At 72.9% G+C, this 27,432-nt stretch overlaps 1 protein-coding gene across 1 annotated transcript in view; it reads right to left on the bottom strand.

Annotated features, from left to right (window-relative positions):
• UBAP2 (ubiquitin associated protein 2) overlaps nucleotides 1-27,432 on the bottom strand; it is a 110,722-nt gene that overhangs the window by 67,798 nt on the left and 15,492 nt on the right. The window contains exons 3-5 of the mRNA XM_048503279.1: nucleotides 25,508-25,585; nucleotides 7,655-7,769; nucleotides 4,013-4,064 (exon numbers count right to left, since the gene is read on the bottom strand). Coding sequence (XP_048359236.1) covers nucleotides 4,013-4,064; nucleotides 7,655-7,769; nucleotides 25,508-25,585 — 245 coding nt within the window. The remainder of the gene's footprint in view (nucleotides 1-4,012; nucleotides 4,065-7,654; nucleotides 7,770-25,507; nucleotides 25,586-27,432) is intronic.

Raw genomic sequence — 27,432 nt, forward strand, 5'->3', positions numbered from 1 at the left:
CATCCCCTTTTTCTCGTTATGGTGCAATACTACTGGTATACGGTGCCTACTTCTGCCAGTAACCTGTGGGTTCATGGTCATCCAACGTCAAATAACCTGGGGGTGATTCATAGAGAGATGTCGTAGTCTTGTTATCGATTGCCAGATGGTGTGACAATTGAAGGCTGTGGCAACCTATTGGAGTCAGATCAATTTGTTCGCCCATTTCCTTGTCCCCTATCCCTTGTTTTGTGTTTGGCGCCACCCCAACAAACTCTGTGTTTTATAGTGGAGTGCTGATACTGTACGTTATTGTGAGGCCTGGGTTCTGTGGGTGGGTCTTCAGTCTGGTCTGTGGAAAGGTGTATGGGAATGCCACTTTTGATGAGTTCACTTGGACTACACCATTGATAAGACTCTGAATGTTTGTTATGTTTATCTGTCTTTTATGGACAATTGTTTTATGGTAATTTGGTATGCCAATAAAGGCTTGATTATAAAGCAGAGGGAGGAGCTTCCAAAACATGGTCATTTTATTGGGAATTAAATGAGACTGGGCCACGTAGTCCACTGTGCTTTGAAGAAGAAGAGTAGAAGAAGAGTTTTGGATTTATATCCCCCCTTTCTCTCCTGTAGGAGACTCAAAGGGGCTTACAACCTCCTTGCCCTTCCCCCCTCACAACAAACACCCTGTGAGATGGGTAGGGCCGAGAGAGCTCCATAGAGCTGTGACTAGTCCAAAGTCACCCAGCTGGCATGTGTGGGAGTGTACAGGCTAATCTGAATTCCCCAGATAAGCCTCCACAACTCAAGCGGCAGAGCTGGGAATCAAACCCGGTTCCTCCAGATCAGAGTGCACCTGCTCTTAGCCGCTGCTCTTAGCCACTACGCCACTGCTGCTCGTTTTTTATGCAAGCATAACGCCTCTGTCCCACTCGAGTGTTTCCACTTGAAGAACCTTTGTCAGCAAAATATGCCAGGTCTTGGGAGAACCGTGAATCACCCGTGCTGGTCTGGCCAGGCTGAGTCAGGTGGCACCTCCTGATAATGATATTTAAGGGCTTTTACTTTCCCCCAGTGAGAGGAGGAGAGGCTAAAACCAGGAAACGGAACAGCATGCTCCTGATTTCTCCCAACCACGAGCCCATTTCTAAAGCATGTAGCTTTTCTCAGCTGAGGTTGCAAGGAGGCCTCGCTTCACATCAAACCAACGCAAGGATTCCGGGGCACAGTACAGGAGCACAAACCATTTGCCACCCAACAGTGGAAGACGGGCACGGTGATGGGGCTCTCTTCTCTTAAGGATCAAGTTCACGTGGTGGGAATTCCATTAGATCAGGCCTATAAACGTCTCCAGGGCCCTCCCATTCTCCAAGTTCAGTGCCTCTTCTGGTAAGGCGGCCAAACCCCCAAGGGAAACCTGGAGTTATCCCAAGAATTAAAACTGATCTACAGGCCACAGGGATCACTCCGCTGCTAAACAAGGAGCAACGGCCATGATAGCAGAAGGCAGTTCCACATCTGAAGAGCCAGAAAAATTGGCTCTTACCTTCCATATGTGGTGAAGAAGAAGAAGAAGAAGAAGGAGGAGGAGGAGAAGAAGAAGAAGAAGAAGAAGAAGAAAAGAAAAGAAGAAGAAGAAGAAGAAGAAGAAGAAGAAGAAGAAGAAGAAGAAGAAGGAGGAGGAGGAGGAGGAGGAGGAGGAGGAGGAGGAGGAGGAGGAGGAGGAAGAGTTTGGATTTATACTCCACCTTTCTCTCCTGCAGGAGACTCAAAGGGGCTGACAATCTCCTTGCCCTTCCCCCTCACAACAAACACTCTGTGAGGTAGGTGGGGCTGAGAGAGCTCCGAGAAGCTGTGACTAGCCCAAGGTCACCCAGCTGGCGTGTGTGGGAGTGTACAGGCTAATCTGAATTCCCCAGATAAGCCTCCACAGCTCAAGTGGCAGAGCAGGGAATGAAACCCAGTTCCTCCAGATTAGATACACAAGCTCTTAACCTCCTACGCCACTGCTGCTCCATGTGAAGCAGATGCCAACACCCCCCCCCCCCATCCTACTGCACGTAGAAGGCAGGGAGGGGATATCGTCACAACAAGGCCTTATTTCATCTAGTATTACGCTCCTTTAAAAAGGAAGTGACCTAAAACAAATCTGTCTTCTAGTCAAACAGTCTTCAAATTGCAGGATCTACCACAGGGGAAAGAGGAGAATCCAGCCAAAGTTGGCACATGTTAACTGCACAAGAATAAGCAAACGTGCAATTAATCCAACATGGCCAGATGGCACCAAAGAGCGAGCCCTGTGCTCTGCCAGCCGAGGATGTAATTTCAGAAGCCTCCAACGGGAGTACGGTTGTGGTGAATGAGCTTAGGTAGCCGTTTTAATTCTGCATCCCACCCAGTCTGCTGCCGACGTTAGGTTTATTTTAATGCTGGCAGCATTCCCTCTGGACTTTAGCACCGCATCACGACTGCCGGCTCAGTTGGCAAAGTATAAAAAAGGCTCCAGGAGTCCCGCTCGGTGCTCTGACTGTCGCAGACAGCAGGGGCTTGGGGTTCACCTGGTTTTTCGGCCCCTTGCATTTGACCAACTTCTTGATTTGGCTACCCATGGGAATATAGGTCGACAATGTTATGCACGTGGAAGTGTTTGCATTCAGAGGAAACACATTAGAACCATTACTTTGTTTCCCAGATCTGCATTAAAATGTATTTTGTATTTAGGTACTAGAAAGGCTGCAATAAACAAAGAATTATTCAGATTTCCTGCAGCATCTACGCTCCATTGGATGCAATAACTCAGTGTTCCACGTAAGGTTGTAGTGAAAAGCGATTGTGGCTTTTCTGGGCCATGCGGCCGTGGTCTGGTAGTTTTTGCTCATAATGTTTTGCCCACATCTATGGCTGGAATGTCACACCACGCTTCTGAAGATGTGGGCGAAACGTTAGAAGCAAAAACTACCAGACCGTGCCTTCACAACAGCCAGCAGATTTCAGACGTGAAAGCCTTTGACAATATATTTTAGTGGAAGTTTCTCCCTTGCTTTGGACTGCGTCCCCATGAGTGTCCACCAGATCCCAAGTTTCCTTGAGAGACAGCAGGAACGGGCATCTACTGCTGAACAGAAAAAAAGCCTTAATGATCATTGTTACAGTGCACCCACTCATGCTCTGCCCTGCAGAATCCACAGCACAAGGGGTTTTTCCCCCAAACTCCCTGCTTTGAACATTTAACTGTGAAGCTGGAAGCAGCCACCAACCGTGAGCAGTGTCATCAGCAAGGAGAAGGAAGAAGAAGAAGAAGAAGAAGAAGAAGAAGAAGAAGAAGAAGAAGAAGAAGAAGAAGAAGAAGAAGAAGAAGAAGAAGAAGAAGAAGAAGAAGGAGAAGGAGAAGGAGAAGGAGAAGGAGAAGGAGAAGGAGAAGGAGAAGGAGAAGGAGAAGGAGAAGGAGAAGGAGAAGGAGAAGGAGAAGGAGAAGGAGAAGGAGAAGGAGAAGGAGAAGGAGAAGGAGAAGGAGAAGGAGAAGGAGAAGGAGAAGGAGAAGGAGAAGGAGAAGGAGAAGGAGAAGGAGAAGGAGAAGGAGAAGGAGAAGGAGAAGGAGAAGAGGAGGAGGAGGAGGAGGAGGAGGAGTTTGGATTTATATCCCCCCTTTCTCTCCTGCAGGAGACTCAAAGGGGATTACAATCTCCTTGCCCCTCCCCCCTCACAACAAACACCCTGTGAGGTAGGTAGGGCTGAGAGAGCTCCGAGAAGCTGTGACTAGCCCAAGGTCACCCAGCTGGCGTGTGTGGGAGTGCACAGGCTAATCTGAATTCCCCAGATAAGCCTCCACAGCTCAGGCGGCAGAGCTGGGAATCAAACCCGGTTCCTCCAGATTAGATACACGAGCTCTTAACCTCCTACGCCACTGCTGCTCCTGTTAGAGGCTAACAGATGAACACTCCCCAGCTAAAACTGTACTGATAGGTTCGGTTTTTTTGTTTTTGTTTTGTTAAGATGCTCCCTTTCACCCAGCATTAAAAAAAAAACCTACCCCATGGCTTGGCCTGAAAACCTCCCCGCTCCTCTTCTGTTTCGGCCAAATCCTACAGGAAGAAAGAACCTCGTTTAAGAGTAGGCGTGGACAAGCAGAACTCCCCGGGTTTCAGCAAGGAAGCCAAACTTGGTTAGCCAAATAAAGTAAAATCCCTTCTCTTCACTTCAGAAGCAGCAAAACTCTGGTCACAAAAGGGGAAGAAGGGTCAATTTGATAATAAGTACAGCTATTCTAATTTTTCAACAGATATGGGGGGGGGATCACCATCCCCACTTCAGTACAAAAACAACAGCATTAATAATGTCATGAGAAGAGAACTGATGGATCAGACAACTGGTCCGGACCAGCCCAGCATCCCGCCTTATGCTGTGGACCAACCAGTTCTTCCGAAAGCCCAAAAGCAGCACACAGAGGCTGAGACCTTCCACTGAGGTTGCCGCCAATAATTCAGAGGGTGACTGCTTCTGAGCGTGGAGGTTCCCTTCAGTCAACATGGCTCATGGCTACTGAAAGGTAGTATTCTCACAATACTAGAACCAGAGGGCATCCATTGAAAATGCTGGGGGGAAGAATTAGGACTAATAAAAGGAAACACTTCTTCACGCAATGTGTGATTGGTGTTTGGAATATGCTGCCACAGGAGGGGGTGATGGCCACTCACCTGGATAGCTTTAAAAGGGGCTTGGACAGATTTATGGAGGAGAAGTCGATTTATGGCTACCAATCTTGATCCTCTTTGATCTGAGATTGAAAATGCCTTAACAGTCCAGGTGCTCGGGAGCAACAGCGGCAGAAGGCCATTGCTTTCACCTCCTGCACGTGAGCTCCCAAAGGCATCTGGTGGGCCACTGCGAGTAGCAGAGAGCTGGACTAGATGGACTCTGGTCTGATCCAGCTGGCTTGTTCTTATGTTCTTAAGGTATACTCTGTCCCCCCAAAAGATAAAAACGCAGTTCTGTGTTGTTCGGAAGGAGTAAAAGCAGTACGCATCAACTGTAGGGGGGAAAATCCTGATATTACGTTGGCCACTGCGGATATCTCTGGAACCCCTTGGGCTATCACAGCGGTTTAAATGGCACTCTGTTCACTGGCCCCTGAGGATTCTCCCCCACTAATTTTTTTTAATTCTGACCCACCAATTATTCCAAAATGGCTGCCACAGGAAAAAAATGCCAGTACCTCTGGAATCCCTTGACCTATCACAGCAGTTTAACTACATTCTGCTTGGGGTAATCTAGGAATTCTTTTTTACCCATTGGTTTTTCATAACTCAGACCTTCCAATTTCATCATTTTTTTCCTGGTCTCTAAGATGGCTACCACTTCCTTTTGATACAAAGAAGATCCAGGAAGTGGTTGCGGATTAATTCAACATTGATGTTCTATCTTTCTGTGAGACAAGGTATAGGCAATAATATTTCTTTAAATTATGACTTTGAAAATCACAGAGTATGCTAAGAGTTGCCCAAACAGAAAACTCAGAGACGTTATCCCATTTGCCTGCTAAAGTCTCACAAACCCAACCATTAATTGGGCCACACAGTATACAGAAAACCGACACACACGGACTGGTATCTACATAAAAACTCCAACCACCACCACCACAACAAAAAAGGGGTATAATCAAAACTTTGACAGATCGTGCAACACAAATTTGTGAACCTCACTTCCTCCCTGATGAAATCAATCATCTTGACTGGGCTCTGCAGGCTAATGGCTACTCCACAACAGAAAACAGAAGAGCTTTAAGACCAAGGCTCATTCCGCACATGCAGAATAATGCACTTTCAAACTGCTTTCAGTGCTCTTTGAAGCTGTGCGGAATAGCAAAATCCACTTGCAAACAGTTGTGAAAGTGGTTTGAAAATGCATTATTTTGCGTGTGCGGAAGGGGCCCAAGAGAAACCCAGAGGACTGAGGAGAAACAGCCCACCACAGGAAAAATATTTCTACCATACATCAAGGGAATCACAGATCAAACAGGGAAACTGATGAAAAAACAAAACCTACGAACAATCTTCAAACCTACCAGAAAAATACAGCAGATGCTACACTCAGCAAAGGACAAGAGAGATTCTTTCACTTCTGCTGGAGTCTATAGCATACCCTGCAGCTGTTGAAAGGTCTACATGGGAACTACAAAACACAGCATTCAGACTTGTATTAAAGAGATCAAAAGACAGTGTCAGCTTCAACATCCCGAAAAATCTACAGTAGCAGAACATGTTTTAAACAAAACTGGACATAACATTTTATTCGAAAACACTGAAATTCTAGACAACTCGGATGGTTACTATGTCAGACTACACAAGGAGGCTACTGAAATCCACAAACACCAAGACAACTTCAACAAGAAGGAAGAGACTCTGAGAATTAGCAAAGCTTGGCTACCAGTACTTAAAAACACCAGAATCAAAGGCCAAGGGCATGCTAGGTTCATGGACAATGGACTCCACCCACACACAGGACTTGCATTCACTAATGCTGTTGCTACTGAAGGGAATGCAAATGCGAATACGAATGTAAATGGACTGAAAACCTCATCCACAATACAATGCAATCAACCACACCTTTGCATAGCAAGTTCCACCCAAACACTTACTGATTGGTTCCCCACCCTGGGACGTGGACAACATATACCCCACTAAACAGTCCCTTCTCACTGGACACAGTATGTAACACACTTCTCTCTTTGATACACCTCTGAAGACGCCAGCCACAGATGTAGGCGAAACGTTAGGAACAAGATCTACCAGACTTGTAGACCACACAGCCCGGAAAGCCCACAACAACCGAGTCCGGCTGCAAAAGTCTTCAACAATATCTTCTGCATTACTTATATTAATGTGGCTGAGGCTGCTTCCATTGCTTTTGCATTTTTAGGGGAAAGCCGGCCGTAGATCCCTGAGAGGAGGGTGGGTGGGATCCATGGAGAGCTTTCCCTAAAAATGCAAAAGCAACAAAAACCAGCTTGAACACCATCAATATAAACAATATTGATTCTACCTTTATAGGGTTATATGCAGTAGTGGGATTCAGCCGGTTTGCACCGGTTCGGCAGAACCAGTAGCTAATTTTTTCCTGAGTTCGCCGAACCAGCCGAATCCCACCACCCCAGGGGAGGGGGAGCGAGGGGGCTTTCGGAGTCCCGGAGCAGCCTGGTGCCTTGCCGCCAGGCCACTCCGGGACTCTAAAAGCCCCTCCCCTGGGAACCCGTAGATAAATTTATCTGGTAGATAAATATGTAGATAAATTAATAGAACCTCACCACCTGTGGTGGGATCCCAAAATTTTAGTAACAGGTTCCCATGGTGGTGGGATTCAAACAGTGGCGTAGCACCAATGGGGCTGGGCGGGGCACTAAGGGGGCAGGGCATTGTGGGTGGGGCTGTGGCAAGGACGCAGCCGCTGCGCCGGTCCTTGGGTGGGAAACGAATGCACGCAGGTGCAGGCTGCCACGCACGCAGGTGCGCCTCCTGCTAGACTGCTTCAAGTTCTGCGCGCCACTGCTGAGGACAAACTGAGACAAAAATCACCTGGCAAAATCACCCATTAGTAACCCCCGCTCGGCACACACAAAATAATTAGTAACCTACTCTCGGGAACCTGTGAGAACCTGCTGGATCCCACCTCTGCTCACCACTGGTTATATCTTGACTTTTAAGTGGGTGGGGGCAGGCAGCCATGAGCGCGGCCGTGTGGCAGACAGCGGGGCTCCTCTTTGCGTTTAAACAGGGAAATGTGAGCAGATCCCACTGTGAAGGGACAGTGGGATAATGGGCCTCAGTAAGAAAGGAACGCACTAAAACCAACAAAGCTCCATGCCTCTCTTTACAACAACGCTGGGTCACGCTGAGAAGTTCCCCAAGGCTTTGACATTGCATAAGCATTAGCCTTTCCAAACTTTGCTTCATGATCATTATAATCTGGCTTGTTAAGAAGAAGAAGAAGAAGAAGAAGAAGAAGAGGAAGAAGAGGAAGAGGAAGAAGAAGAAGAAGAAGAAGAGGAAGAGGAAGAGGAAGAAGAAGAAGAAGAAGAAGAAGAAGAAGAAGAAGAAGAAGAAGACCCCCCCCCCCCCCCACCCCCCCCCCCCCCCAACACCCCCCCCCCCCACCCTTCACACCTTAACACCCCCTACCCACCCCCCCCCCCCCCCTTCACCCCCCCCCCCCACCCCCCCCCCCCACACACCCCCCTTCCCCCACCCCCCCCCCCCCCCACCCCCCCCCCCCCCCACCCCCCCCCCCCCCCACCCCCCCCCCCCCCCACCCCCCCCCCCCCCCACCCCCCCCCCCCCCCACCCCCCCCCCCCCCCACCCCCCCCCCCCCCCACCCCCCCCCCCCCCCACCCCCCCCCCCCCCCACCCCCCCCCCCCCCCACCCCCCCCCCCCCCCACCCCCCCCCCCCCCCACCCCCCCCCCCCCCCACCCCCCCCCCCCCCCACCCCCCCCCCCCCCCACCCCCCCCCCCCCCCACCCCCCCCCCCCCCCACCCCCCCCCCCCCCCACCCCCCCCCCCCCCCACCCCCCCCCCCCCCCACCCCCCCCCCCCCCCACCCCCCCCCCCCCCCACCCCCCCCCCCCCCCACCCCCCCCCCCCCCCACCCCCCCCCCCCCCCACCCCCCCCCCCCCCCACCCCCCCCCCCCCCCACCCCCCCCCCCCCCCACCCCCCCCCCCCCCCACCCCCCCCCCCCCCCACCCCCCCCCCCCCCCACCCCCCCCCCCCCCCACCCCCCCCCCCCCCCACCCCCCCCCCCCCCCACCCCCCCCCCCCCCCACCCCCCCCCCCCCCCACCCCCCCCCCCCCCCACCCCCCCCCCCCCCCACCCCCCCCCCCCCCCACCCCCCCCCCCCCCCACCCCCCCCCCCCCCCACCCCCCCCCCCCCCCACCCCCCCCCCCCCCCACCCCCCCCCCCCCCCACCCCCCCCCCCCCCCACCCCCCCCCCCCCCCACCCCCCCCCCCCCCCACCCCCCCCCCCCCCCACCCCCCCCCCCCCCCACCCCCCCCCCCCCCCACCCCCCCCCCCCCCCACCCCCCCCCCCCCCCACCCCCCCCCCCCCCCACCCCCCCCCCCCCCCACCCCCCCCCCCCCCCACCCCCCCCCCCCCCCACCCCCCCCCCCCCCCACCCCCCCCCCCCCCCACCCCCCCCCCCCCCCACCCCCCCCCCCCCCCACCCCCCCCCCCCCCCACCCCCCCCCCCCCCCACCCCCCCCCCCCCCCACCCCCCCCCCCCCCCACCCCCCCCCCCCCCCACCCCCCCCCCCCCCCACCCCCCCCCCCCCCCACCCCCCCCCCCCCCCACCCCCCCCCCCCCCCACCCCCCCCCCCCCCCACCCCCCCCCCCCCCCACCCCCCCCCCCCCCCACCCCCCCCCCCCCCCACCCCCCCCCCCCCCCACCCCCCCCCCCCCCCACCCCCCCCCCCCCCCACCCCCCCCCCCCCCCACCCCCCCCCCCCCCCACCCCCCCCCCCCCCCACCCCCCCCCCCCCCCACCCCCCCCCCCCCCCACCCCCCCCCCCCCCCACCCCCCCCCCCCCCCACCCCCCCCCCCCCCCACCCCCCCCCCCCCCCACCCCCCCCCCCCCCCACCCCCCCCCCCCCCCACCCCCCCCCCCCCCCACCCCCCCCCCCCCCCACCCCCCCCCCCCCCCACCCCCCCCCCCCCCCACCCCCCCCCCCCCCCACCCCCCCCCCCCCCCACCCCCCCCCCCCCCCACCCCCCCCCCCCCCCACCCCCCCCCCCCCCCACCCCCCCCCCCCCCCACCCCCCCCCCCCCCCACCCCCCCCCCCCCCCACCCCCCCCCCCCCCCACCCCCCCCCCCCCCCACCCCCCCCCCCCCCCACCCCCCCCCCCCCCCACCCCCCCCCCCCCCCACCCCCCCCCCCCCCCACCCCCCCCCCCCCCCACCCCCCCCCCCCCCCACCCCCCCCCCCCCCCACCCCCCCCCCCCCCCACCCCCCCCCCCCCCCACCCCCCCCCCCCCCCACCCCCCCCCCCCCCCACCCCCCCCCCCCCCCACCCCCCCCCCCCCCCACCCCCCCCCCCCCCCACCCCCCCCCCCCCCCACCCCCCCCCCCCCCCACCCCCCCCCCCCCCCACCCCCCCCCCCCCCCACCCCCCCCCCCCCCCACCCCCCCCCCCCCCCACCCCCCCCCCCCCCCACCCCCCCCCCCCCCCACCCCCCCCCCCCCCCACCCCCCCCCCCCCCCACCCCCCCCCCCCCCCACCCCCCCCCCCCCCCACCCCCCCCCCCCCCCACCCCCCCCCCCCCCCACCCCCCCCCCCCCCCACCCCCCCCCCCCCCCACCCCCCCCCCCCCCCACCCCCCCCCCCCCCCACCCCCCCCCCCCCCCACCCCCCCCCCCCCCCACCCCCCCCCCCCCCCACCCCCCCCCCCCCCCACCCCCCCCCCCCCCCACCCCCCCCCCCCCCCACCCCCCCCCCCCCCCACCCCCCCCCCCCCCCACCCCCCCCCCCCCCCACCCCCCCCCCCCCCCACCCCCCCCCCCCCCCACCCCCCCCCCCCCCCACCCCCCCCCCCCCCCACCCCCCCCCCCCCCCACCCCCCCCCCCCCCCACCCCCCCCCCCCCCCACCCCCCCCCCCCCCCACCCCCCCCCCCCCCCACCCCCCCCCCCCCCCACCCCCCCCCCCCCCCACCCCCCCCCCCCCCCACCCCCCCCCCCCCCCACCCCCCCCCCCCCCCACCCCCCCCCCCCCCCACCCCCCCCCCCCCCCACCCCCCCCCCCCCCCACCCCCCCCCCCCCCCACCCCCCCCCCCCCCCACCCCCCCCCCCCCCCACCCCCCCCCCCCCCCACCCCCCCCCCCCCCCACCCCCCCCCCCCCCCACCCCCCCCCCCCCCCACCCCCCCCCCCCCCCACCCCCCCCCCCCCCCACCCCCCCCCCCCCCCACCCCCCCCCCCCCCCACCCCCCCCCCCCCCCACCCCCCCCCCCCCCCACCCCCCCCCCCCCCCACCCCCCCCCCCCCCCACCCCCCCCCCCCCCCACCCCCCCCCCCCCCCACCCCCCCCCCCCCCCACCCCCCCCCCCCCCCACCCCCCCCCCCCCCCACCCCCCCCCCCCCCCACCCCCCCCCCCCCCCACCCCCCCCCCCCCCCACCCCCCCCCCCCCCCACCCCCCCCCCCCCCCACCCCCCCCCCCCCCCACCCCCCCCCCCCCCCACCCCCCCCCCCCCCCACCCCCCCCCCCCCCCACCCCCCCCCCCCCCCACCCCCCCCCCCCCCCACCCCCCCCCCCCCCCACCCCCCCCCCCCCCCACCCCCCCCCCCCCCCACCCCCCCCCCCCCCCACCCCCCCCCCCCCCCACCCCCCCCCCCCCCCACCCCCCCCCCCCCCCACCCCCCCCCCCCCCCACCCCCCCCCCCCCCCACCCCCCCCCCCCCCCACCCCCCCCCCCCCCCACCCCCCCCCCCCCCCACCCCCCCCCCCCCCCACCCCCCCCCCCCCCCACCCCCCCCCCCCCCCACCCCCCCCCCCCCCCACCCCCCCCCCCCCCCACCCCCCCCCCCCCCCACCCCCCCCCCCCCCCACCCCCCCCCCCCCCCACCCCCCCCCCCCCCCACCCCCCCCCCCCCCCACCCCCCCCCCCCCCCACCCCCCCCCCCCCCCACCCCCCCCCCCCCCCACCCCCCCCCCCCCCCACCCCCCCCCCCCCCCACCCCCCCCCCCCCCCACCCCCCCCCCCCCCCACCCCCCCCCCCCCCCACCCCCCCCCCCCCCCACCCCCCCCCCCCCCCACCCCCCCCCCCCCCCACCCCCCCCCCCCCCCACCCCCCCCCCCCCCCACCCCCCCCCCCCCCCACCCCCCCCCCCCCCCACCCCCCCCCCCCCCCACCCCCCCCCCCCCCCACCCCCCCCCCCCCCCACCCCCCCCCCCCCCCACCCCCCCCCCCCCCCACCCCCCCCCCCCCCCACCCCCCCCCCCCCCCACCCCCCCCCCCCCCCACCCCCCCCCCCCCCCACCCCCCCCCCCCCCCACCCCCCCCCCCCCCCACCCCCCCCCCCCCCCACCCCCCCCCCCCCCCACCCCCCCCCCCCCCCACCCCCCCCCCCCCCCACCCCCCCCCCCCCCCACCCCCCCCCCCCCCCACCCCCCCCCCCCCCCACCCCCCCCCCCCCCCACCCCCCCCCCCCCCCACCCCCCCCCCCCCCCACCCCCCCCCCCCCCCACCCCCCCCCCCCCCCACCCCCCCCCCCCCCCACCCCCCCCCCCCCCCACCCCCCCCCCCCCCCACCCCCCCCCCCCCCCACCCCCCCCCCCCCCCACCCCCCCCCCCCCCCACCCCCCCCCCCCCCCACCCCCCCCCCCCCCCACCCCCCCCCCCCCCCACCCCCCCCCCCCCCCACCCCCCCCCCCCCCCACCCCCCCCCCCCCCCACCCCCCCCCCCCCCCACCCCCCCCCCCCCCCACCCCCCCCCCCCCCCACCCCCCCCCCCCCCCACCCCCCCCCCCCCCCACCCCCCCCCCCCCCCACCCCCCCCCCCCCCCACCCCCCCCCCCCCCCACCCCCCCCCCCCCCCACCCCCCCCCCCCCCCACCCCCCCCCCCCCCCACCCCCCCCCCCCCCCACCCCCCCCCCCCCCCACCCCCCCCCCCCCCCACCCCCCCCCCCCCCCACCCCCCCCCCCCCCCACCCCCCCCCCCCCCCACCCCCCCCCCCCCCCACCCCCCCCCCCCCCCACCCCCCCCCCCCCCCACCCCCCCCCCCCCCCACCCCCCCCCCCCCCCACCCCCCCCCCCCCCCACCCCCCCCCCCCCCCACCCCCCCCCCCCCCCACCCCCCCCCCCCCCCACCCCCCCCCCCCCCCACCCCCCCCCCCCCCCACCCCCCCCCCCCCCCACCCCCCCCCCCCCCCACCCCCCCCCCCCCCCACCCCCCCCCCCCCCCACCCCCCCCCCCCCCCACCCCCCCCCCCCCCCACCCCCCCCCCCCCCCACCCCCCCCCCCCCCCACCCCCCCCCCCCCCCACCCCCCCCCCCCCCCACCCCCCCCCCCCCCCACCCCCCCCCCCCCCCACCCCCCCCCCCCCCCACCCCCCCCCCCCCCCACCCCCCCCCCCCCCCACCCCCCCCCCCCCCCACCCCCCCCCCCCCCCACCCCCCCCCCCCCCCACCCCCCCCCCCCCCCACCCCCCCCCCCCCCCACCCCCCCCCCCCCCCACCCCCCCCCCCCCCCACCCCCCCCCCCCCCCACCCCCCCCCCCCCCCACCCCCCCCCCCCCCCACCCCCCCCCCCCCCCACCCCCCCCCCCCCCCACCCCCCCCCCCCCCCACCCCCCCCCCCCCCCACCCCCCCCCCCCCCCACCCCCCCCCCCCCCCACCCCCCCCCCCCCCCACCCCCCCCCCCCCCCACCCCCCCCCCCCCCCACCCCCCCCCCCCCCCACCCCCCCCCCCCCCCACCCCCCCCCCCCCCCACCCCCCCCCCCCCCCACCCCCCCCCCCCCCCACCCCCCCCCCCCCCCACCCCCCCCCCCCCCCACCCCCCCCCCCCCCCACCCCCCCCCCCCCCCACCCCCCCCCCCCCCCACCCCCCCCCCCCCCCACCCCCCCCCCCCCCCACCCCCCCCCCCCCCCACCCCCCCCCCCCCCCACCCCCCCCCCCCCCCACCCCCCCCCCCCCCCACCCCCCCCCCCCCCCACCCCCCCCCCCCCCCACCCCCCCCCCCCCCCACCCCCCCCCCCCCCCACCCCCCCCCCCCCCCACCCCCCCCCCCCCCCACCCCCCCCCCCCCCCACCCCCCCCCCCCCCCACCCCCCCCCCCCCCCACCCCCCCCCCCCCCCACCCCCCCCCCCCCCCACCCCCCCCCCCCCCCACCCCCCCCCCCCCCCACCCCCCCCCCCCCCCACCCCCCCCCCCCCCCACCCCCCCCCCCCCCCACCCCCCCCCCCCCCCACCCCCCCCCCCCCCCACCCCCCCCCCCCCCCACCCCCCCCCCCCCCCACCCCCCCCCCCCCCCACCCCCCCCCCCCCCCACCCCCCCCCCCCCCCACCCCCCCCCCCCCCCACCCCCCCCCCCCCCCACCCCCCCCCCCCCCCACCCCCCCCCCCCCCCACCCCCCCCCCCCCCCACCCCCCCCCCCCCCCACCCCCCCCCCCCCCCACCCCCCCCCCCCCCCACCCCCCCCCCCCCCCACCCCCCCCCCCCCCCACCCCCCCCCCCCCCCACCCCCCCCCCCCCCCACCCCCCCCCCCCCCCACCCCCCCCCCCCCCCACCCCCCCCCCCCCCCACCCCCCCCCCCCCCCACCCCCCCCCCCCCCCACCCCCCCCCCCCCCCACCCCCCCCCCCCCCCACCCCCCCCCCCCCCCACCCCCCCCCCCCCCCACCCCCCCCCCCCCCCACCCCCCCCCCCCCCCACCCCCCCCCCCCCCCACCCCCCCCCCCCCCCACCCCCCCCCCCCCCCACCCCCCCCCCCCCCCACCCCCCCCCCCCCCCACCCCCCCCCCCCCCCACCCCCCCCCCCCCCCACCCCCCCCCCCCCCCACCCCCCCCCCCCCCCACCCCCCCCCCCCCCCACCCCCCCCCCCCCCCACCCCCCCCCCCCCCCACCCCCCCCCCCCCCCACCCCCCCCCCCCCCCACCCCCCCCCCCCCCCACCCCCCCCCCCCCCCACCCCCCCCCCCCCCCACCCCCCCCCCCCCCCACCCCCCCCCCCCCCCACCCCCCCCCCCCCCCACCCCCCCCCCCCCCCACCCCCCCCCCCCCCCACCCCCCCCCCCCCCCACCCCCCCCCCCCCCCACCCCCCCCCCCCCCCACCCCCCCCCCCCCCCACCCCCCCCCCCCCCCACCCCCCCCCCCCCCCACCCCCCCCCCCCCCCACCCCCCCCCCCCCCCACCCCCCCCCCCCCCCACCCCCCCCCCCCCCCACCCCCCCCCCCCCCCACCCCCCCCCCCCCCCACCCCCCCCCCCCCCCACCCCCCCCCCCCCCCACCCCCCCCCCCCCCCACCCCCCCCCCCCCCCACCCCCCCCCCCCCCCACCCCCCCCCCCCCCCACCCCCCCCCCCCCCCACCCCCCCCCCCCCCCACCCCCCCCCCCCCCCACCCCCCCCCCCCCCCACCCCCCCCCCCCCCCACCCCCCCCCCCCCCCACCCCCCCCCCCCCCCACCCCCCCCCCCCCCCACCCCCCCCCCCCCCCACCCCCCCCCCCCCCCACCCCCCCCCCCCCCCACCCCCCCCCCCCCCCACCCCCCCCCCCCCCCACCCCCCCCCCCCCCCACCCCCCCCCCCCCCCACCCCCCCCCCCCCCCACCCCCCCCCCCCCCCACCCCCCCCCCCCCCCACCCCCCCCCCCCCCCACCCCCCCCCCCCCCCACCCCCCCCCCCCCCCACCCCCCCCCCCCCCCACCCCCCCCCCCCCCCACCCCCCCCCCCCCCCACCCCCCCCCCCCCCCACCCCCCCCCCCCCCCACCCCCCCCCCCCCCCACCCCCCCCCCCCCCCACCCCCCCCCCCCCCCACCCCCCCCCCCCCCCACCCCCCCCCCCCCCCACCCCCCCCCCCCCCCACCCCCCCCCCCCCCCACCCCCCCCCCCCCCCACCCCCCCCCCCCCCCACCCCCCCCCCCCCCCACCCCCCCCCCCCCCCACCCCCCCCCCCCCCCACCCCCCCCCCCCCCCACCCCCCCCCCCCCCCACCCCCCCCCCCCCCCACCCCCCCCCCCCCCCACCCCCCCCCCCCCCCACCCCCCCCCCCCCCCACCCCCCCCCCCCCCCACCCCCCCCCCCCCCCACCCCCCCCCCCCCCCACCCCCCCCCCCCCCCACCCCCCCCCCCCCCCACCCCCCCCCCCCCCCACCCCCCCCCCCCCCCACCCCCCCCCCCCCCCACCCCCCCCCCCCCCCACCCCCCCCCCCCCCCACCCCCCCCCCCCCCCACCCCCCCCCCCCCCCACCCCCCCCCCCCCCCACCCCCCCCCCCCCCCACCCCCCCCCCCCCCCACCCCCCCCCCCCCCCACCCCCCCCCCCCCCCACCCCCCCCCCCCCCCACCCCCCCCCCCCCCCACCCCCCCCCCCCCCCACCCCCCCCCCCCCCCACCCCCCCCCCCCCCCACCCCCCCCCCCCCCCACCCCCCCCCCCCCCCACCCCCCCCCCCCCCCACCCCCCCCCCCCCCCACCCCCCCCCCCCCCCACCCCCCCCCCCCCCCACCCCCCCCCCCCCCCACCCCCCCCCCCCCCCACCCCCCCCCCCCCCCACCCCCCCCCCCCCCCACCCCCCCCCCCCCCCACCCCCCCCCCCCCCCACCCCCCCCCCCCCCCACCCCCCCCCCCCCCCACCCCCCCCCCCCCCCACCCCCCCCCCCCCCCACCCCCCCCCCCCCCCACCCCCCCCCCCCCCCACCCCCCCCCCCCCCCACCCCCCCCCCCCCCCACCCCCCCCCCCCCCCACCCCCCCCCCCCCCCACCCCCCCCCCCCCCCACCCCCCCCCCCCCCCACCCCCCCCCCCCCCCACCCCCCCCCCCCCCCACCCCCCCCCCCCCCCACCCCCCCCCCCCCCCACCCCCCCCCCCCCCCACCCCCCCCCCCCCCCACCCCCCCCCCCCCCCACCCCCCCCCCCCCCCACCCCCCCCCCCCCCCACCCCCCCCCCCCCCCACCCCCCCCCCCCCCCACCCCCCCCCCCCCCCACCCCCCCCCCCCCCCACCCCCCCCCCCCCCCACCCCCCCCCCCCCCCACCCCCCCCCCCCCCCACCCCCCCCCCCCCCCACCCCCCCCCCCCCCCACCCCCCCCCCCCCCCACCCCCCCCCCCCCCCACCCCCCCCCCCCCCCACCCCCCCCCCCCCCCACCCCCCCCCCCCCCCACCCCCCCCCCCCCCCACCCCCCCCCCCCCCCACCCCCCCCCCCCCCCACCCCCCCCCCCCCCCACCCCCCCCCCCCCCCACCCCCCCCCCCCCCCACCCCCCCCCCCCCCCACCCCCCCCCCCCCCCACCCCCCCCCCCCCCCACCCCCCCCCCCCCCCACCCCCCCCCCCCCCCACCCCCCCCCCCCCCCACCCCCCCCCCCCCCCACCCCCCCCCCCCCCCACCCCCCCCCCCCCCCACCCCCCCCCCCCCCCACCCCCCCCCCCCCCCACCCCCCCCCCCCCCCACCCCCCCCCCCCCCCACCCCCCCCCCCCCCCACCCCCCCCCCCCCCCACCCCCCCCCCCCCCCACCCCCCCCCCCCCCCACCCCCCCCCCCCCCCACCCCCCCCCCCCCCCACCCCCCCCCCCCCCCACCCCCCCCCCCCCCCACCCCCCCCCCCCCCCACCCCCCCCCCCCCCCACCCCCCCCCCCCCCCACCCCCCCCCCCCCCCACCCCCCCCCCCCCCCACCCCCCCCCCCCCCCACCCCCCCCCCCCCCCACCCCCCCCCCCCCCCACCCCCCCCCCCCCCCACCCCCCCCCCCCCCCACCCCCCCCCCCCCCCACCCCCCCCCCCCCCCACCCCCCCCCCCCCCCACCCCCCCCCCCCCCCACCCCCCCCCCCCCCCACCCCCCCCCCCCCCCACCCCCCCCCCCCCCCACCCCCCCCCCCCCCCACCCCCCCCCCCCCCCACCCCCCCCCCCCCCCACCCCCCCCCCCCCCCACCCCCCCCCCCCCCCACCCCCCCCCCCCCCCACCCCCCCCCCCCCCCACCCCCCCCCCCCCCCACCCCCCCCCCCCCCCACCCCCCCCCCCCCCCACCCCCCCCCCCCCCCACCCCCCCCCCCCCCCACCCCCCCCCCCCCCCACCCCCCCCCCCCCCCACCCCCCCCCCCCCCCACCCCCCCCCCCCCCCACCCCCCCCCCCCCCCACCCCCCCCCCCCCCCACCCCCCCCCCCCCCCACCCCCCCCCCCCCCCACCCCCCCCCCCCCCCACCCCCCCCCCCCCCCACCCCCCCCCCCCCCCACCCCCCCCCCCCCCCACCCCCCCCCCCCCCCACCCCCCCCCCCCCCCACCCCCCCCCCCCCCCACCCCCCCCCCCCCCCACCCCCCCCCCCCCCCACCCCCCCCCCCCCCCACCCCCCCCCCCCCCCACCCCCCCCCCCCCCCACCCCCCCCCCCCCCCACCCCCCCCCCCCCCCACCCCCCCCCCCCCCCACCCCCCCCCCCCCCCACCCCCCCCCCCCCCCACCCCCCCCCCCCCCCACCCCCCCCCCCCCCCACCCCCCCCCCCCCCCACCCCCCCCCCCCCCCACCCCCCCCCCCCCCCACCCCCCCCCCCCCCCACCCCCCCCCCCCCCCACCCCCCCCCCCCCCCACCCCCCCCCCCCCCCACCCCCCCCCCCCCCCACCCCCCCCCCCCCCCACCCCCCCCCCCCCCCACCCCCCCCCCCCCCCACCCCCCCCCCCCCCCACCCCCCCCCCCCCCCACCCCCCCCCCCCCCCACCCCCCCCCCCCCCCACCCCCCCCCCCCCCCACCCCCCCCCCCCCCCACCCCCCCCCCCCCCCACCCCCCCCCCCCCCCACCCCCCCCCCCCCCCACCCCCCCCCCCCCCCACCCCCCCCCCCCCCCACCCCCCCCCCCCCCCACCCCCCCCCCCCCCCACCCCCCCCCCCCCCCACCCCCCCCCCCCCCCACCCCCCCCCCCCCCCACCCCCCCCCCCCCCCACCCCCCCCCCCCCCCACCCCCCCCCCCCCCCACCCCCCCCCCCCCCCACCCCCCCCCCCCCCCACCCCCCCCCCCCCCCACCCCCCCCCCCCCCCACCCCCCCCCCCCCCCACCCCCCCCCCCCCCCACCCCCCCCCCCCCCCACCCCCCCCCCCCCCCACCCCCCCCCCCCCCCACCCCCCCCCCCCCCCACCCCCCCCCCCCCCCACCCCCCCCCCCCCCCACCCCCCCCCCCCCCCACCCCCCCCCCCCCCCACCCCCCCCCCCCCCCACCCCCCCCCCCCCCCACCCCCCCCCCCCCCCACCCCCCCCCCCCCCCACCCCCCCCCCCCCCCACCCCCCCCCCCCCCCACCCCCCCCCCCCCCCACCCCCCCCCCCCCCCACCCCCCCCCCCCCCCACCCCCCCCCCCCCCCACCCCCCCCCCCCCCCACCCCCCCCCCCCCCCACCCCCCCCCCCCCCCACCCCCCCCCCCCCCCACCCCCCCCCCCCCCCACCCCCCCCCCCCCCCACCCCCCCCCCCCCCCACCCCCCCCCCCCCCCACCCCCCCCCCCCCCCACCCCCCCCCCCCCCCACCCCCCCCCCCCCCCACCCCCCCCCCCCCCCACCCCCCCCCCCCCCCACCCCCCCCCCCCCCCACCCCCCCCCCCCCCCACCCCCCCCCCCCCCCACCCCCCCCCCCCCCCACCCCCCCCCCCCCCCACCCCCCCCCCCCCCCACCCCCCCCCCCCCCCACCCCCCCCCCCCCCCACCCCCCCCCCCCCCCACCCCCCCCCCCCCCCACCCCCCCCCCCCCCCACCCCCCCCCCCCCCCACCCCCCCCCCCCCCCACCCCCCCCCCCCCCCACCCCCCCCCCCCCCCACCCCCCCCCCCCCCCACCCCCCCCCCCCCCCACCCCCCCCCCCCCCCACCCCCCCCCCCCCCCACCCCCCCCCCCCCCCACCCCCCCCCCCCCCCACCCCCCCCCCCCCCCACCCCCCCCCCCCCCCACCCCCCCCCCCCCCCACCCCCCCCCCCCCCCACCCCCCCCCCCCCCCACCCCCCCCCCCCCCCACCCCCCCCCCCCCCCACCCCCCCCCCCCCCCACCCCCCCCCCCCCCCACCCCCCCCCCCCCCCACCCCCCCCCCCCCCCACCCCCCCCCCCCCCCACCCCCCCCCCCCCCCACCCCCCCCCCCCCCCACCCCCCCCCCCCCCCACCCCCCCCCCCCCCCACCCCCCCCCCCCCCCACCCCCCCCCCCCCCCACCCCCCCCCCCCCCCACCCCCCCCCCCCCCCACCCCCCCCCCCCCCCACCCCCCCCCCCCCCCACCCCCCCCCCCCCCCACCCCCCCCCCCCCCCACCCCCCCCCCCCCCCACCCCCCCCCCCCCCCACCCCCCCCCCCCCCCACCCCCCCCCCCCCCCACCCCCCCCCCCCCCCACCCCCCCCCCCCCCCACCCCCCCCCCCCCCCACCCCCCCCCCCCCCCACCCCCCCCCCCCCCCACCCCCCCCCCCCCCCACCCCCCCCCCCCCCCACCCCCCCCCCCCCCCACCCCCCCCCCCCCCCACCCCCCCCCCCCCCCACCCCCCCCCCCCCCCACCCCCCCCCCCCCCCACCCCCCCCCCCCCCCACCCCCCCCCCCCCCCACCCCCCCCCCCCCCCACCCCCCCCCCCCCCCACCCCCCCCCCCCCCCACCCCCCCCCCCCCCCACCCCCCCCCCCCCCCACCCCCCCCCCCCCCCACCCCCCCCCCCCCCCACCCCCCCCCCCCCCCACCCCCCCCCCCCCCCACCCCCCCCCCCCCCCACCCCCCCCCCCCCCCACCCCCCCCCCCCCCCACCCCCCCCCCCCCCCACCCCCCCCCCCCCCCACCCCCCCCCCCCCCCACCCCCCCCCCCCCCCACCCCCCCCCCCCCCCACCCCCCCCCCCCCCCACCCCCCCCCCCCCCCACCCCCCCCCCCCCCCACCCCCCCCCCCCCCCACCCCCCCCCCCCCCCACCCCCCCCCCCCCCCACCCCCCCCCCCCCCCACCCCCCCCCCCCCCCACCCCCCCCCCCCCCCACCCCCCCCCCCCCCCACCCCCCCCCCCCCCCACCCCCCCCCCCCCCCACCCCCCCCCCCCCCCACCCCCCCCCCCCCCCACCCCCCCCCCCCCCCACCCCCCCCCCCCCCCACCCCCCCCCCCCCCCACCCCCCCCCCCCCCCACCCCCCCCCCCCCCCACCCCCCCCCCCCCCCACCCCCCCCCCCCCCCACCCCCCCCCCCCCCCACCCCCCCCCCCCCCCACCCCCCCCCCCCCCCACCCCCCCCCCCCCCCACCCCCCCCCCCCCCCACCCCCCCCCCCCCCCACCCCCCCCCCCCCCCACCCCCCCCCCCCCCCACCCCCCCCCCCCCCCACCCCCCCCCCCCCCCACCCCCCCCCCCCCCCACCCCCCCCCCCCCCCACCCCCCCCCCCCCCCACCCCCCCCCCCCCCCACCCCCCCCCCCCCCCACCCCCCCCCCCCCCCACCCCCCCCCCCCCCCACCCCCCCCCCCCCCCACCCCCCCCCCCCCCCACCCCCCCCCCCCCCCACCCCCCCCCCCCCCCACCCCCCCCCCCCCCCACCCCCCCCCCCCCCCACCCCCCCCCCCCCCCACCCCCCCCCCCCCCCACCCCCCCCCCCCCCCACCCCCCCCCCCCCCCACCCCCCCCCCCCCCCACCCCCCCCCCCCCCCACCCCCCCCCCCCCCCACCCCCCCCCCCCCCCACCCCCCCCCCCCCCCACCCCCCCCCCCCCCCACCCCCCCCCCCCCCCACCCCCCCCCCCCCCCACCCCCCCCCCCCCCCACCCCCCCCCCCCCCCACCCCCCCCCCCCCCCACCCCCCCCCCCCCCCACCCCCCCCCCCCCCCACCCCCCCCCCCCCCCACCCCCCCCCCCCCCCACCCCCCCCCCCCCCCACCCCCCCCCCCCCCCACCCCCCCCCCCCCCCACCCCCCCCCCCCCCCACCCCCCCCCCCCCCCACCCCCCCCCCCCCCCACCCCCCCCCCCCCCCACCCCCCCCCCCCCCCACCCCCCCCCCCCCCCACCCCCCCCCCCCCCCACCCCCCCCCCCCCCCACCCCCCCCCCCCCCCACCCCCCCCCCCCCCCACCCCCCCCCCCCCCCACCCCCCCCCCCCCCCACCCCCCCCCCCCCCCACCCCCCCCCCCCCCCACCCCCCCCCCCCCCCACCCCCCCCCCCCCCCACCCCCCCCCCCCCCCACCCCCCCCCCCCCCCACCCCCCCCCCCCCCCACCCCCCCCCCCCCCCACCCCCCCCCCCCCCCACCCCCCCCCCCCCCCACCCCCCCCCCCCCCCACCCCCCCCCCCCCCCACCCCCCCCCCCCCCCACCCCCCCCCCCCCCCACCCCCCCCCCCCCCCACCCCCCCCCCCCCCCACCCCCCCCCCCCCCCACCCCCCCCCCCCCCCACCCCCCCCCCCCCCCACCCCCCCCCCCCCCCACCCCCCCCCCCCCCCACCCCCCCCCCCCCCCACCCCCCCCCCCCCCCACCCCCCCCCCCCCCCACCCCCCCCCCCCCCCACCCCCCCCCCCCCCCACCCCCCCCCCCCCCCACCCCCCCCCCCCCCCACCCCCCCCCCCCCCCACCCCCCCCCCCCCCCACCCCCCCCCCCCCCCACCCCCCCCCCCCCCCACCCCCCCCCCCCCCCACCCCCCCCCCCCCCCACCCCCCCCCCCCCCCACCCCCCCCCCCCCCCACCCCCCCCCCCCCCCACCCCCCCCCCCCCCCACCCCCCCCCCCCCCCACCCCCCCCCCCCCCCACCCCCCCCCCCCCCCACCCCCCCCCCCCCCCACCCCCCCCCCCCCCCACCCCCCCCCCCCCCCACCCCCCCCCCCCCCCACCCCCCCCCCCCCCCACCCCCCCCCCCCCCCACCCCCCCCCCCCCCCACCCCCCCCCCCCCCCACCCCCCCCCCCCCCCACCCCCCCCCCCCCCCACCCCCCCCCCCCCCCACCCCCCCCCCCCCCCACCCCCCCCCCCCCCCACCCCCCCCCCCCCCCACCCCCCCCCCCCCCCACCCCCCCCCCCCCCCACCCCCCCCCCCCCCCACCCCCCCCCCCCCCCACCCCCCCCCCCCCCCACCCCCCCCCCCCCCCACCCCCCCCCCCCCCCACCCCCCCCCCCCCCCACCCCCCCCCCCCCCCACCCCCCCCCCCCCCCACCCCCCCCCCCCCCCACCCCCCCCCCCCCCCACCCCCCCCCCCCCCCACCCCCCCCCCCCCCCACCCCCCCCCCCCCCCACCCCCCCCCCCCCCCACCCCCCCCCCCCCCCACCCCCCCCCCCCCCCACCCCCCCCCCCCCCCACCCCCCCCCCCCCCCACCCCCCCCCCCCCCCACCCCCCCCCCCCCCCACCCCCCCCCCCCCCCACCCCCCCCCCCCCCCACCCCCCCCCCCCCCCACCCCCCCCCCCCCCCACCCCCCCGGTGTGGTGGTTCAGAGCAGGTGGATTCTAATCTGGAGAACCGGGTTTGATTCCCCACTCCTCCTCCACCTGAGTGGCAGAGGCTTATCTCGGGAACCAGATGTGTTTCCGCACTCCTGCATTCCTGCTGGGTGACCTTGGGCTAGTTACAGTTCTCTCTGAACTCTCTCAGCCCCAACTAACTCACCAGGGGTCTGTTGTGGGGAGAGGAAGGGAAAGGAGCTTGTAAGCCACCTTGAGTCTCCTTACAGGAGAGAAAAGTGGGGTATAAATCCAAACTCTTCTTCTGATCTAGATGGGACAGGCTAGCCCAGTGATGGCAAACATTTTTGAGACCAAGTGCCCAAATTGCAACCCAAACTCCACTTATTTATCGCCAAGTGCCAACCCGGCAAATTTAACCTGAATGCTGAGGTTTTAGTTTAGAAAAAAATGGTTGGCTCCTCTTCACTCCGCCATACACCTGCTCGAAAGCAGGGGCAGCCTGCTCTAGCCTCCAGCAAGTCCCATGCGCACCGCTCTGTGCCTCTCTAGCATCTCTGCCTCCTCTGCGCCCCACTCCCCCCTCAGACGCCAGGCACCTGAAACACAGGCACCAGGCTCGCCCAGCCAAGTCCCTCCTGCTCACACCGGTGAGTGTGCGATCAAGCGTTGCCTACTCAATGGCCCCGAGGCCGATACAGATGTGTGTGTCTGGAAGTGGATTTCCGCCCCCCCACGCGGCTTGAGCTCTGTGTCTTGCGCGTGCCCACAGAGAGGGCTCAGAGTGCCACCTCTGGGCAAAAAAAAGTGGCCGTGAGAGTTGCATGCATGCAGCCAGGCTAGCCTGATCTTTTCACGTCTTGGAAGCTAAGCAGGGTCGGCCTGGTTAGCACTTGGAAGGGAGACCACCCAGGAAGGTCAGGGTGGCTGCACAGGGGCAGGTGATGGCAAACCACCTCTGATCATCTCCTGCCTTGAACGGGGTCGCCTGCCCAAACAAGAGGCAGATATCATGGCATCCCACAGGAGAACAGGGCATGTTCCTGTGCAGCGGGCACACCAGAAACAACTGAACACGTGCTCCTACATTGTAAAGATTTGGCAGTCTATCGGTTGCTTTTTCTTGAGGCCATCCTGAAGAAATTTTCAGCGAGATCAGACAGGGAAATAGTTTCATACTTGCTCAGTGACCATCATCCCCACACTACTGAGTCAGTCGCTAGGTTTTTAACTAAAGCACTTGGATCAAGAGTGAAACCTTTTTGTAAGTTTTAGTCATTTGGTTTTAACACATGTTGTACACCACCACCTCTTTTATGCCATCAAAGGTCTTTGTATTTGTATTTGAATGGGGTTGCCGTAAGTCAGCTGAGACTTAATGGCACTTTCTACCACGATGTCGCTACTGTCGCCTTTAAGACATCTTGCAACCTACTGCAAACAATTGGACAGATTCAAATTTACAGCAGTGACGGTTTCTGGGAAAAACAAACGATATCCTCGTTCAGCCGAAGGGAGTTTGCAATACCTGTGCCTGAGAATCGTGGCCAGAGATCTGGCACCCATGAAGCTGTTTGGAAGGTAAAATGAAGGCCGGTTTACCCCTAACAACCCAAGCCTTGAAATCTAGCAGCTGAGAGTCAGTTAAGCTGGCAGTTTAAAATGTAGTATTTAATATCACCACTTCTCCACCCACCAAGTGCCTTTGAAGAAAAAGAAGAGTTTTCTCTCCTGCCAGGAGACCGTTCCCACAACAGACAGGTAGGTGAGGTAGGTGGGGATGTGAGGTAGGTGGGGATGAAGAAGAAGAAGAGTTTGGATTTCTATCCCCCCTTTCTCTCCGGCAGGAGACTCAAAGGGGCTGACAATCTCCTTGCCCTTCACCCTCACAACAAACACCCTGTGAGGTAGGTGGGGCTGAGAGAGCTCTGAGAAGCTGTGACTAGCCCAAGGTCACCCAGCTGGCGTGTGTGGGAGTGTACAGGCTAATCTGAATTCCCCAGAGAAGCCTCCACAGCTCAGGCGGCAGAGCTGGGAATCAAACCCGGTTCCTCCAGATTAGATACACGAGCTCTTAACCTCCTACGCCACTGCTGCTCTCGAGAGAGTCCTGAGAGAACTGTGACTAGCCCAAGGTCACCCAGCAGGAGTTGGGATTGCCAGCTGCACATATTTTAGGAATGCTTTTCACACATGGGAATGTGTTCCCAGCAACTCCAAGTCATCTTTTTAAAACGTGTCATTGCACAGAAAAGTTTGAAAATGTGTCAGTAGTTTACGCAGTCGTTTAGCAAGCCTGGTAGACTCTAAAATAACTTCAGGCAGCAAAAGACAGGAGCTTTTTTTCCCCTTCAGTTCTATAGCTTCCAAATGGCCCAACTTCTTTTCCCTCCCTTCGTTTTTCCTCCCCCTCAAGGACACAAGGCAATACTTGCCTGTTTCACTTTATCCTCAAAGTCGGCGTCGTTTTTATCGTAGATCATCTGGGCGAGACGAATTTGTTCCGCTGTTGCCTGAAAGCGCCAACATTTCAGTCAGTTAACAACAACAAGATTCACAGACAGAAGGCGCATTCAGTTAAGAACATAAGAACAAGCCAGCTGGATCAGACCAGAGTCCATCTAGTCCAGCTCTCTGCTACTCGCAGTGGCCCACCAGGTGCCTTTGGGAGCTCACCTGCAGGATGTGAAAGCAATGGCCGCCTGCTGCTGCTGCTCCCGAGCACCTGGTCTGCCAAGGCATTTGCAATCTCAGATCAAAGAGGATCAAGATTGGTAGCCATAAATCGACTTCTCCATAAATCTGTCCAAGCCCCTTTTAAAGCTATCCAGGTGAGTGGCCATCACTACCTCCTGTGGCAGCATATTCCAAACACCAATCACATGTTGCATGAAGAAGTGTTTCCTTTTATTAGTCCTAATTCTTCCTCCCAGCATTTTCAATGAATGCCCCCTGGTTCTAGTATTGTGAGAAAGAGTTCCTTTAGGATCTTTGCTTCCATCAATATTTGGGCCCCCTTCATCAGTAAAAGCATTTGATTTCCTTGGCCCCGTTTCATTAGGTTTTTTTCTGGGAGGGGATGCACTGATTAAACCAGGAGTGTCAAACTCTGGCCCTCCAGATGTTCACGGACTACAATTCCCATCAGCCTCTATCAACATGCTGACAGGGTGTCAGGCCTGGACCTGCCAGTTGATGGGTGGCAGGCACTGCAAAGGGGAATGGTATTGCTCTGCATTGCTTTGCACTCTGCAGGGGTCCAGCTCTCTCTCCTTCGGCAGGCAGCCCTGACAGAACTGATCTTAGCATGTGGGAAGTGTGAGCTGTTCCCAGGCTTGTAGTGCTTTGTATTTATTTATTTTATTTATTGTTTAGTTTTATATACCGCCCTATCCCTGAAGTGCTCTGGGCGGTGTACAACAAAGTTAAATCATATACAACTAAACACAATCAAAACTAAACAATTAAATTCCAATATAAATAGATTACTAAATCCCCATTAAAAACAGCAGTTAGTACAAAATTTAAAATCGAAGTCAAGGCGCCCAGCAAACCCATTTTAAAACCCTCCCTAAATGGGAAGACTGAGGGCTCCATCAATAAGAAGATGTAAACAGAGACGAGAACAGAAGCGGGGGGGGGGGGGGGGCACCATCAACGGCTGGTTACTCCAAAGGCCTGGTGGAACAACTCAGTCTTACAGGCCCTGCGGAACTCACCAAGGTCCCGCAGGGCCCGGACAGCTGGAGGGAGAGTGTTCCACCAGGCCGGGGCCAGGGCCGTAGTGGGAATTGCAGGAGCCGTTTGGCTACGGTTCTTTGGGGGATATAGGCAGTAGATTTGAGCGGGAACCTCAGATTCTTCTTTGCTTCATGTTGTCCTTTCGTGTCAAAATAAAGGCTTTAGAACAAACCTACAGTTTCTATTACTTCCGGATTCGAGGTCTGACACAGAGGCTGATGGAAATGGTTATCCATGAACATCTAGAGGAGTTCAACATCCCAGGGTTAACCAATCGTAAGTCAGACCACTGCAGTCTTCTGGTGAATCTTCTTGAAGCTATACAGACATGCGTCACTAGCGGTCTTGGCTGCCCTCTACTTCTGCCGGGGGGGGGGGCGGGGGGAGGAGATATATCACTGCCTGCCTGCCCATTCCATCAAACAGAACTCTATGCTCTGCTACCATGCAAGACTAAAATATGCACGTGGTCAAACAAGTTATACCCAAAGATGACATCTTGGAAATAGAAAAAAAAAACCTAAAATGTCGCATGCACAAGAGATGTCTTAAGACATTATAATTCGAGTTTTGGTCTCTAACCAGAGTACATGTAGCACCACTCCCCTCCCCTCCCCCT

This window comes from Sphaerodactylus townsendi, linkage group LG07 (genome assembly GCF_021028975.2).
Source record: "Sphaerodactylus townsendi isolate TG3544 linkage group LG07, MPM_Stown_v2.3, whole genome shotgun sequence".
Lineage (NCBI taxonomy): Eukaryota > Metazoa > Chordata > Lepidosauria > Squamata > Sphaerodactylidae > Sphaerodactylus > Sphaerodactylus townsendi.